The sequence below is a fragment of the Pezoporus flaviventris genome, unplaced genomic scaffold, assembly GCF_033815535.1.
Source record: "Pezoporus flaviventris isolate CSIRO_AGI_PZ_B2104156 unplaced genomic scaffold, CSIRO_AGI_Pfla_v1 ptg000047l, whole genome shotgun sequence".
In the NCBI taxonomy this organism is placed as follows: Eukaryota; Metazoa; Chordata; class Aves; order Psittaciformes; family Psittacidae; genus Pezoporus; species Pezoporus flaviventris.
Window position 1 is genome coordinate 12,495,217 of NW_026892595.1, and position 12,457 is coordinate 12,507,673.

Below are 12,457 nucleotides of genomic sequence, written 5' to 3' on the forward strand. Positions count from 1 at the left end.
AAGATGGAGAGTAGGGTGAGGGCCAGGACGGTGAAGAGCAGCCGGACGGCCAGGTACAAGTCCACGGCCACGTCCGTCCCGCCCTGCTGCTGGAGCCCGCCCGTATTACAAGCCATTGCCATAAAGCACAGTGAGACAAGAACCTTAGCCCAGGCCCCACACTTGATAAACACTATCACAGCAAATACCGGCTCTACGTAAGTTACAACGGTCTGAAGCTGTGAGATCAAGAAGAACAACTCTGATACCCAATAAATCAGCATTGTGACGAATGACTATTAATCCAGTCAAATCTGTCGTTATCTCAACCCTTCGTGCCCCACGTTGGGCGCCAAAAAGAACTGTCGTGGTTTAAACCCAGTCAGGTAATTCGTTCGCTCACTTCCCCCCCTTTCTTTCCCTCCCCCTGCTCTCAGAGGGACGGAGAGGAGAATCAAAAGAATGCAACTCCCACGGGTTGAGATCAGAACAGTTTAGTAACTAAGGTATAACACAAATCACTACTGCTACCACCAATGATAATAATGATAAAGGAAATAACAAGGGAACAGAATACAACACCTCACCACCCGCTGACCGATAACTCGCCCCCCAAGCCCGACCAAGCTCCGACCGATACCTCCTCCAACCCTGCAGTCTCCCAGCCCTTCCGGCTCACTCCCAGTTACATCCTGGGCATGACGTGCTGTGGTATGGAATACCTCTTTGGTCAGTTTGGGTCAGGTGTCCTGTCTCTGCTTCTTCCCGGCTTCCCCTCCCCCCTGGCAGAGCATGAGGCTCACAAAGTCCTTGGCCAAACCAAAACATCTCTATCAGCTCTGTTCCCGAGCCGAAAGTCAAAACGCTGCACTGCACCAGCTACCAAGGAGGAGAAACATGACTGCTACTGCTGAACCCAGGACAACCTCTAACACCAGCAAAAGCTTTCACTTTTGTGCCAGCCTGAGCAGCCTGCAAAGGCATGCCTTCATTTCTCCCACCCTGGGGCCCGTCAACCACTCTCACTCCCCACCAGTCTATAAACATCCCCAAAGCCGCTTCTTAACCTCTCATGCAGCTCCCACAACCCTTCTGCTTATCCCCACACCAGCACCTGGCCCAACACCCAGACCCACTGGTCACCACCGCCCAAGCTACTGGTTTCATTTTCAGAAGTAACATTTGTAATGCTGCCCTTTACACAGTAAACTAATCATATAGATAATCTAATCGTGAAAGTCAGAGCCGAGACATATCATGAAGGAAGCATGCAGGCGTGTGTGAAAGCTACAGGTGAGAGCAGGCAGAAGAGCCGTGCTTGTCCTCAGGACTTTTTCTCAGTCTTGTCTCTCTGTTCCACAGACACAATTTATCTCTTTCCACTGATTATTTGAAGAACAACAGGATACTAAAGGATCTATCTACAGTTAGGTAGGCTAATATCCCTTCACTCTTTTTGTACTTGAGAAGCAGGAGACGAAAGGATACTTACGAAACAGATTTGGTCACTTTGTAATCACAGTATGAGTGAGACAACAGATGTTTTTTAATTAGAGGGGGTACTTTCGCTGGAGCATTTGATTCCTGAGAATCCTGTGAAGAAACAATTCCAGCCTCCAAACACTGCAGCCCAACAGTGAAAACAGATAAAATGTTTGAGGAAGTAACCAACATAATGACAAGCACTAGTGTAGAACAAGTGTGTACACTTAAATTGAAGACGAAAAGAGATCATGAATACAAACAAAAAACCCTGCAGTTCACGGACAGCAGTATAAAGGGAGCTGCTTTATGTCCCAGTGTTACAGCCTAAGAAAAAGCAGCAGAAATGAAGAAAATGAAGAAAACCAGTTTCTGTAACCTGATTCGAGCAGATCCAGCAATGCAGAACTCCCCTGCAGCTAAGCAACAACCAGATTTGCAACTGTACTTTTGGATCAACAACTCATTTATTTCCAGCTAGACCACTATGCCAGCTCCCATGTAATCCCAGCAACTGTGACACGCAACATTAGCTATCTAAATGATAACATGCAATGGAAGTATTTTAAAACAAAAGGGCAAATGAGAAGAAATCAATGGCAAAAATATTACCATACACAGTTGACAGTTGACACAAAGCACTATCCTATGTTGCTGTGGCTTTGGGTGCTGTTGAGCACCATAATGTCCTCATAATTGAGACAAAGTAGAAAGAGGCTCCATGATGGAACAAGCTGGCATAATATAAGGACACGCATCGAGGTGATGGGTATGCCTGGTCTGTCAAAAATGCTACCGCAGCTTAAACAGACATACCTTAACTAGCTTTGCGGCTGCCTGCTAGCAACATGGGGTAATTCAGAGGCTGTGGAACCTGTCTGAGAGTGAATAAATACTTAAATAGCCAGTCTTGGCACACTGCACTGAATAATTACATCTGACAATCTTTTTCATGCCTTCAGCCTTGCAGGGATATATAGGCATTATCCCAGCCTGCCACATGTTTCAAAGCTCTGGTCCCCAACCCATGCATGGAGGCAATGAATTACACTTAAGACATTGCATTATTACTCATAGTCACAAGCAATCACTATTACCACAGTACACATCAAGAAAGCAAAACACGACAGCTTATATTATTGCTCAATAGCCAGCAAAGGGATGTCTGGCATCAAAATTTCAGTGGCTCCCCATCTTAACATAAACACGATTTAAATGACATTTTAGGACTATGGATATTTCAAGTTTTAACAAACTCCTAAAAGGATGCCAGCAGTAGAGCATTAGGGGGTTTGCAAACAAAGCAGAGCTGAGGGGAACTGAGATTTTCTATTATGGACACATACACACTGACTTCTGGAACATCACAACCTTACTTTGACAGACATTTAAGAAGTTTCAGGACCAAAGAATGTAAAGAGCAATTCCTAACAGAGAACAAAGAGCATAGGGCTGTGCCTTAGTCAAATGTGAGAATCAGAGCCTGGATTATTAACTGATGCTTTCAGCACCCAAAGTATTAGAACTAACTGAAAGAATAAAAAAAGTCATTTTCCAAAGTGCTGAAAATATTCTACAGATCTCATTTGGAAATTGTCTCTGCATAAGGAGCTCACAGAAGAAAAATACAAAGAGGCAGAATCTAAAAAATTAAAGAGAAGGGACTGAAGAGAAGAAATTGCTCTTGCAGAAGAGCAGGTTTGTAGATCATCTGACTAACTGTATGTCAGTCGAAAACTAGTTCATAAGTATGATGTACTTTATTGAGGCAAAAGAAATCAACAAAATTGTGAATTCACTTTACCAGCACTAAAGAGGGCTGCAATTCATTATTCAAGCCCCCTTTCTTATGTGCAAACTTTAGCTCATTTAGTACTGAATTTAAAGGTCTCGCTAATACTTGTACCTCACAATTTTCCTTTGATCTCATCCCTCTCACTTGATGCAATATTTTAAAGGATAACTAACTGAATACTCACAAGGAATGGACAAAAAATATCTTTACTTACTATCATTTATTTTTAATCCCCACTCTTCAAAACTAAAAAGCTTTTCTCTGTAGAAGTGTCGATTTTTAAAATATTAACACTAAAAGCAGTTAATATCATTGGGCTTTTTATTTATTTGTGGCTTGTGAATGCTGAAGATTCATGTTTTTATAGAAATGGGAAATCCAGTTAAGTATCAGTACAAGCCCTGAGATTTGGGAATTGTTAGGATGCCCTGCTCAGCCACAGCACAGGTCCTCTTTATCCTAGCCACGTGCCAAGGACTATGAGGAGGATACCGAGAAAATCCTCAATGCTTTGAAATACCTCTTTTTTTTTTCTATTTAAAAATAAAACAAACCCAAACCAAACCCCAAAACCCGTTCTGCATTTGCGTTGCTAAACTGTTCTAACCAAGAACATTTCATCTCGGCTTCAAGTTTAACAGCTTCATTTGAATATCTGTTACCCTTGAGATTAGCTGCTGGCCTGCAGGTATCCTCATCAGTTGTCTCTTAATTTTCCATCCCTGGGTGACTCCAAACATGCTTCTGTGGCCCCACCTTCCTTACAGTAAGTCACATGCCAAAGTGAGTCAGCAAAACATGCTTAGCCATTTTCCAGAGAAGCAATGCTTGTATAAAATAAATAAATAAAAATGGCCAGAGCATGTATTTTCTTACAAGCTTTTTAGGTTTTATTTTGCCTGTTTGGATAGGTAACATATATGCATATTATATTCTGGCTTTATGTTACACAAACACTTAGAATCCATTAAAATCCGAATTTAAAAATCTTAAAATCTTCCCAAACATTTGCCATCATGTGCTTTATTACTATATTTTTCTTTTCCATTTAAGGTGTTTTCCCTAGCTGTGAGGAAGGAAAATGGATGTCATTAAACTGGTTTCATTGTATGCGTGACACAGTTCAATAGTTTTTTATCTACCCTTAATTCATTATCATTTTCCCTCCACCGCTGCATTATTCATGTATGTCACCCTCTTCTAATTCCTGTGACAAATACAATTGTAATGACTTTATTTAGGACCAACACTTCCAGTCACAATCTGGAAAGGAAAAAAGTTAAAGCAGCTGCGTCACTTGGCTCTGCCCGATTGATAGCCAGCCAAGGCAAAGGCAAGCCAACCAAGGAGAGCAGGCAGCAAAACCTGCTACCTGCAGGAAACAGGTCTGAGGGCACATGGGAGCCAGGCAGCACCAGCAGAAGTTATTGCTTCATTAATTTTACTGTGTTTGAGGGAGGTGAAGGACTGAATCACCAATAAAGGCAGGAAAGCACACCCTGTCATATTTCAGATCTACTTGGTTAGGTTTACTTTATGTCTTTTTAAACATTTACTTCAAAGGAAGCACCAAATGCATATAATATTTTAGTTAATACTATTAATTCAAATATTACACTAGACTAAATATTATACAGTTATAGCCTCTGCATAAAATGATTCCATTACAGCCTGGAATGATTTTTAACATTTGACTAGAGAAACAAAAATGCTAATGTAGTTCCAGCTTTAATCCGTTTTTAAGCACAAATGATTTAAATAATTCATTTTGTGTTTTCTATATGACTGGAACTACCCATTGTCATAGCAGGAGGGTTTTGGCAGTGCCTTTGCTACTTTGACTGTTTGCAAGTTGTCTTACAGTTTCAGACGGTGTCAGACCTAGATGCTATATCTTATGCCAGCTGGAGTGAGAACATTGGTTTCATGTATAGAAAAACAGTTTTAAGAAGTCAGGGTCTGCTAGCAGTTTCTCTACAAGCTACAACAGCAGCAGTGCTAGAGGTCATGAATATTACATAAGGGCTGTCCATGCATTTAAGCCAGCATCAGTAAGCCAAATTCCCATAGCAACACTCGCATAGATTTACTGCTCACTAAGAGATGCATCAGTTCAGCAGTAAATGCTGTACTGCTACCCTGATTAGTCTGCAAGATATTATTGCTTCAACTCTTCTTTTAAAGGTTGTACATTTACTGATAAAATCCAACACTCCACCTGAATTTCATGGCAGCCTTTATTACCTTTCCTAGGAGCACAGAAATCTCAAACTAGCAAAAAGCAACCCTGATACAACTGAGACTCCCGATTACGATCAGCAACATCTCTAAGATGCAAGGTGGAAGGGAAGAAGCGGGCTGCTTCTTTTGAGTTTCTGCTATACTGATCCCAGGACAGCAAGACCCAAGTTCAAAGAGATGTTCAGCATCTCCTACAGTGGGCAAGTTGCAGCAGCTCATTAAAAATTTGCTTTAGGAGCTCTTATTAAATATCAGTTAACAATTAACAACTCCACCCCACCCCTATCTTTGGCTTCCCTGTTCAAGTTTTCTGGCCTGATTAAGCTGTCTGCCTGTGCATTATAGTACCGTATTAGTAATGGACCTGGTCGTCAACTAGCAATCAGATGCTCAGTTCAATGATCTGGACTCCTAATTTCTGAAGAGCCCTTGTAAAACAGGTGGCATAAATGGTCAAATCTGGCAGTGGAAAAAGAAACAGTAAAATAAAAACCAAGGCAAAATGGAGGAGGGGAGTCAGAGAGAAAGTGAGAGAGAAATGCAGATCAGGTCGATCTGAGGAGGGATCTCAATAGTGTATTTAAATATTTACATATTACATACAAAAATGTAAAAACAGACCTTGGAAAACAGTAATACAGTGAGATCTGGCAGACGATAGCATATAAAAAAACAAAAAAAACAGGACGAAGTTATAAGTAAATGATAGCAAATAAGATGAACATGATTTTTACAGATTCAATAGTATTTAAAGATACAGCACACATGAAAGAAAAACAAGCCCATACCCTTTCACTGCTAAACCCCTCACAGTCCTAAATGCATTTCATGGAAAATATACAAACACAGGAAGAACCTAAAGCTCTTTTAGTATTTCCTTACTAAATTGTCACTATCTGCCAGGAGCATGGAGATAAAAGGAGAAATCTTAACAAGTCCTAGAGCATATTGCTCACAGGGTCATTTAACACACAAACTGTAAGGAAGTCAGTGAAGTCTTCAGGAAAAAAAAAGACCTTTTTAACAGATTCTCCTTGTTTACATATGACATGTAGGGACTGATCTTTCACTGAAGGGAGATGAATAGGATGCTCGAGGGCTGATTTCTAGAACTGTAAGTTTTGAGTGCCATAGGGACCCATGGGTAAACTTTCACAAACATCTTTCAGTAAGAACTCAAAGCTTTGACCCCACACAATAAATGTGTGCATTCAATAAAAGCAGAAGTGCACATATTTAGATAAGATTCTTCTGAAAACAAAAGCCAATCAAATGCCTTCTATGGAAAACTGATTCTAAGCGATTTTTCCTGGAAAATCTCCTTTCTACTGCTGTCTGGAAAATCTTTAGAAGAGGTCTTACACTGTATGTTAACACATTAGTAACATTTGTGTCACTAATGGATGTCAGTCCTTTAAAGCTGAACATTTTATGAGTTTGTGACATGAAAAAACACTTTACCTTTGCTTTTTCCAGCTGTGCCTGGGCCTGTCGCTCTGCCTCTCTCCGCACTGCTTCCCTGTCTTCTTCCAGAGATACATCTGAATCAGATGGACGGCTGGTGTAGGAGTCCGCCGAACCCTGCACAAGAAAAAGGAAAATAATGTCACAAGTTGTTTTAGTGTTAAAAACCCCAAATCAACAGCACAAAAGCCCCCAGCAGAAGGGGTTATAAATCTTGTCTTTTACTTTTGTACCCTTGACAGGAAAATATCCCAAAGTAGTTAGAAAATAACTACCCAAAATAAATAGAAAATAACTACCCCAAAGTAGTCAGAAAATAAATACTCCAAATAAATAGAAAATAACTACCCCAAAGTCAGTAAGAAAAATTATGTCTAGCTAAATATTTTCTTCTGGGGACTTTCCAAAAGTGCAGGTGTCTTCCCCAGTGTTTTATTTCCTGCACTACCCCCATGCTCTTATTTGTGTGCTTTTCAGCAAGGAAAGCCAGTTGCTCTGCAGTTAAAGCACTGGTGCAGTGCAGGGCTGAAGGACACACAGCAGCTTCAAGGATGGCTCCCTAAATATTAAAACTCTAAACAGTGACAGTACTTGCAAGGAAACAGACTTTTTATAATCAAAATGCAAATTCAGTATCAATAATTACTATTACACAATATCTTTGCTAACAGATTTAACCTTTGCTATCCATTTTTATTTTAGGGCAACCTCTTTACCTGACACACTTTCCCCAACAGAACTGCAAATGGCTCATATCCATCTCTGCCTCTCAGCAAAACATGTAAATGACCACAAATCAACTTCCAACTAATAAAATCCGTCTGGACTCAACACACATCCCCGTATCACCACAATGGAAGCAGCCACAATGCCAGAACAGCTCTATAAATAATGACAGCTCTGCTTTTCCTCTGCATCTCCCTGCATACAAAATAGAGTCCTGCGAATTCAATCAGAGTGAAAACAACTGTCATCTCCTTGCTTCCTTGTTTTCTCTCCCTCCCTGCAATACATATAATACATGCCGATAATGAAAACGTAGGGCTTACACAGATATCAGAATTCTTCAGACGTCCTCCTTTGGCTCTTTTCAGAAGCCTGATCCAGGTGGCCTTCATTAGCCAGACAGCTCAGTTATTGTCCGCAGCTGCAGCGCCCGGCACTGATCTCATAAAACATGTGCACACTGAGCACCGCAGAATCACTGTTCCTTTCCTATCCATGCTCTGCTCTGAGAGCCTTCCTTCTCTTCCCTCTGCCTTTCAAGCTTGCAGCCTCACTGTCCCCAAGTATTCTGCTACAATTAAATTCTCAAATTTTCTCATGCCAGTAAAAAATTTAAAATCATTAAAAATAATAATAATTTAAAAAAAAACAAACCCAAAAAATCTGCACCAGCTCCAAAAATCTTAACTCAAACGATAAAAATGTAAAATAAACTAGGCGTCAGGTAGATGCTGTGAGAGATACTCCAGCTGATCATAAACTGAGATCAACCGCAGAAAAATACCTAGGGCTTTTTCCTTTCTGTTTTGGGGGGCGGATTTGGCTGTTAAAAATAGTGCTTATAGGAGAACCTTTTAAAATCCTGTGCAAAATGTATTCAGTGACATTTGCAAGTGCAAAGTTCATTTCATCTCTTCCTAGATTGGCTGGGGGTGGGGTAATAGGCTGTTCATATCACTGGGCATGCTCCATATGTGCAGCCTTTTACGCAGATGCTCGCATCACACCGGGTTGTTAGCCTATGCCAAATTGCTATTTTACATCTCAAGGGTAAACAGCTGGAAAATGCAAGGTCCCTGCGAAACTGGAAGAGCTGGTACAGCGTCTCCTTCCCGTCATGTATGTCTGCTACAAGCTGCCTTTCCTTTGGATGCTCAGTGCTGTCACGCAGCACTTCCCTCCACTGCAAAGCACTGAGCTCCACTCACAGCTCTCTTACAGAAAACGTAAATCCAAAAATATGCCTGTTGAGCAGGAATTTAACCCCCTAGTCACCGCTTACAATTTTTTTGACATAAGCAGAGGAAAGAAGTAAAGGATAACTGCAACACACCACTTACCATATAAATACTAGATCCTAATATAGCAGAAGCCAAACAAAACATTGAATTTCTGTATTCTGCTTATCAGAGATACCCTGTACCCCTCCATAAACTGACATGGGAATAACATGATAAAGAATGGTTTTCTAGGGCATTTCTGATTCACTGACAGACATGCAACATTCTAGCTGGAAAAGATCACTGCAGCTGATGGCAGAACCTGCCTTTGACAGAAATTCACAGAAATTTAATAAATATACAAATATGTGATATAAACACGAGAAAAATAGAGAACAGACATCACAGCTGAGAACAGTGGTCATGCACTTGTCAGTATGTCAGCACAAAGGACTGAATCATGCCATGATTTATGTCTGTGTAACAAAAAAATTGCCCCACCACAAATGATGCAGTAGCCTACTTTTATCCACTATTAGAGCAAACAGTAGTTGCCACTAAACTGACAGTTTAAAGGTAGATTTCAACTTTCCAAATGTTTTACCTTTTTCTTTCCTGAAGACTGTAATAGCTCGAGCACAGAGTTTAATGAGCTGCCTTTGAGCTAACATAAAGGAAATTATTCTCCAAGGGATATTTTGCTTACAGGAGTCCAAATACATCTGCTATGTTATAGCCATCTTCCAAACCAAAAATGCCTACTGAGCTAGAGCAAAAGAGCAGAAAATAAAAGCAAATACACTCAAACTTTTCTGGAAATTTTTGGAAAATCTTGTCCATTAGGAAATCACCAGAGGGCTGTAACTTCCCAGCGCCTTGCAAATTTGGCTATTACTTGAAATTTCTCTTTGCCACAACTTCTGACACAGCTCCCCAGTGGAAACAGTGGCAAAAGACACGCAGCAACAAGCATACAGAAGTTTAGTGTATAGTTTAAATCCTGTTATACTTGACACAGCAGTGGCCTGTGGTCAAAACCACTGAGTTATCATGGTATTAAAGCCGAGACTGTGATAACCCCCTCCCCACCACAGAGCCCCAGCCTCCAGGACATTCTGGAGCCCTTCAGCACCCAACCCCTTTCAGAAAGGGCACATCCAAACCCTTCCCCATCACCACTGCAATTCCTCAGCGTCATTCTGCCGTTGGTTTCATAAATCAATCCCAAAGCAACATCACCTTTAAATAAGAGGAAAACAAGCAAATCAGCCATTAAGCCTAACATGGCAATCACCATGGACAGTGGGAACATTAGACCTTTATGGCAATTCTATGATGAACACATCATATTTTCCACTGACCAAGCAGCACAGCATCACTTCTACTACCACTCATTCTGCTGTACAGAAGTGATGCCTAATTTTGGGATGCTGCATAACTGGTCTTAATCCTGTGAGAAAAAAAAGAAAAAAGGGGTCATGAAGCACAGGAACATAATTCCCATCTCCCCTAAGGGGGGGCAAAATGCCTTTAAATGCCTTTTGGGTCAGGCCAGAATTGCTAAAATTGGAGTTCATCTTCTAGGCCACAGAGATCATCTACAGTGCTGGTCATGTCTTGTGTTGGTCACAGTCCAACGCACATCAAAAAAAAAAAATATAATATATATATCAATTTATTTTAATTATATTGACAAATTTAATTATATTGACAAATCACATGAATCAAAGTCAACATTACATTTATTTTCCCAGTTGGATGGACATGATCATGTAAATTCTGTATGGAAAGCAGAAACTGGGAGCTTTGTTTCTTGAATATGAAAAAACAACAACAACACCTAAAAAAATAAATCAAAGTCTGACATCAAGGAAATCCAGGAAAAGGGGGAGCGTACCATTAAAATTAATTAATTTTATAAACTAGTGATCATTTTCCTATGAGCTAAGAATGTACTCAACACTTTAACATAAAAAAAGAATCCAAACTTCGATAAAAACTATGATGAGACTGCAGTGGAAATAACTTGACTATTCACGGAAAATAAGGCCTGGTGGACGTGCACTGTCCATTCATGACAGCTAACAAAACTGCTTTTCCTCCCTGGGTACATGAGTTTTGGGGGTTGCTCTGGGGAACACTATGGATCCTTTCCCAAGAGCTTCTGAAATCCAGTCTTTCTGGGATTCTGCAGGTCTCCATAATCTTATACTGCAATGTGGAAGAGCTGCAGTAATAAAAGTATGTAATATATACTACCGTAGCCCCCAATACCTAGTATTCCACAGGGAACTGACTAGTAAAAGTGACATAGGTCATGTTAATAATTATCCCATTTATTCCCTGTTCTCTCTTCCCCTCCCCCCCTCCCCCTTTTCTCTGCCTCCTTATTTGGCAGGTTTACAAAGCCAGTTTGAGAACTAATTTCCTGTTTTAATGACATGCTCGCAAATATTTACCAACTATTTTACCACTTACTATATTGGATTCTATGACATATTCTCATAACATAAACCCAGAATCTTCACACAGCTAGTGGTCTTATGTGGTCATATTTGAGCTCCTTTTTCTCCAGGACCATAAATGTCTTATCTTTCTTAGTACTGTAGAAGTGTATCATTTCAAGAGACTATAGGTCCTTCAAATAAAAACAGGTTGTTTATTACTTTCCTTTATTTGCAGGTAAAAACTCCTTAGTTAAATTTGGTCGCACCTGCAGAGACCTTTATTTTTCTTGTTAGTTTTCTGTACCTATACTTAAATTTGGTCAGTACTGCTGGAGATTAAGTACAGATTTTGATTGCAGTGTTGCCTTCATAGTGTAAAATCTGTGGATGTGTTTGGTCTGTCACTGTACTAAATTCTCACTGGACTAATATCGCTATCATTACACTTGCAGATTCAGTCCTGGCCTTTATATTATGCCCTCTTCATAAAAAATTAAAGTGATCCTCTGAGTACCATGAGTTTCTCTTTAATAGGGTAATCCACTTATGAATTGGGTATCATTAGGACAGATAACTTTCCAAATGACTGAAAATTCTCAAATAATTCTCTTCCTAGGAAGATCATACAAGTCTGTTCAAGAAGAGACTTTTTACCTTATTATTTATTAAATGAAGGCATGAAGCAGTAAGCAAACATATAACAAGAATTTACAAGGAATAAAGTACATGTGACTACTTTTATATATATAAACTCTTCATTTATAATACTGGGATCTTCTCCCAGATATAATTTGCATCTCTTCCTTGGTTTAATGCTGAAGAGAATTTTAAATCCAAAAGGAGAAATATCTTTATGCCTTGATTCAATTTATACTTTGAATATAAAAAGCTCAGGTCTCACTGTGCCAACAAGAGGAACAATTCATTTTAACGTTAAGAACTGATGCAGAGATATTGCTAAATGCTTATCTTCTAATCTTGTTGAAGTAGTAAGAAAGACATCACACAATCTGCTAGGACACAATCTGAGATAGTAAATCACGGCCTTGTGATGCGCTACTACTTCTTGAGTGTCAGGAAATAAGGTAAAGGGAATAAAATGT

The 12,457-nt window shown here is 39.9% G+C and overlaps 1 protein-coding gene across 10 annotated transcripts in view; it reads right to left on the bottom strand.

Moving 5' to 3' along the window:
* Positions 1-12,457, bottom strand: part of CACNB2 (calcium voltage-gated channel auxiliary subunit beta 2) — a 259,801-nt gene that overhangs the window by 83,251 nt on the left and 164,093 nt on the right. For 7 of the 10 annotated variants that reach the window (XM_061468321.1, XM_061468320.1, XM_061468319.1 and 4 more), the window contains one exon: positions 6,959-7,078. In XM_061468321.1, coding sequence (XP_061324305.1) covers positions 6,959-7,078 — 120 coding nt within the window. Of the gene's footprint in view, positions 1-6,958; positions 7,079-8,010; positions 8,331-12,457 lie in introns of those variants that run through there. The other 3 variants (XM_061468325.1, XM_061468323.1, XM_061468322.1) reach the window with 1 other exon arrangement.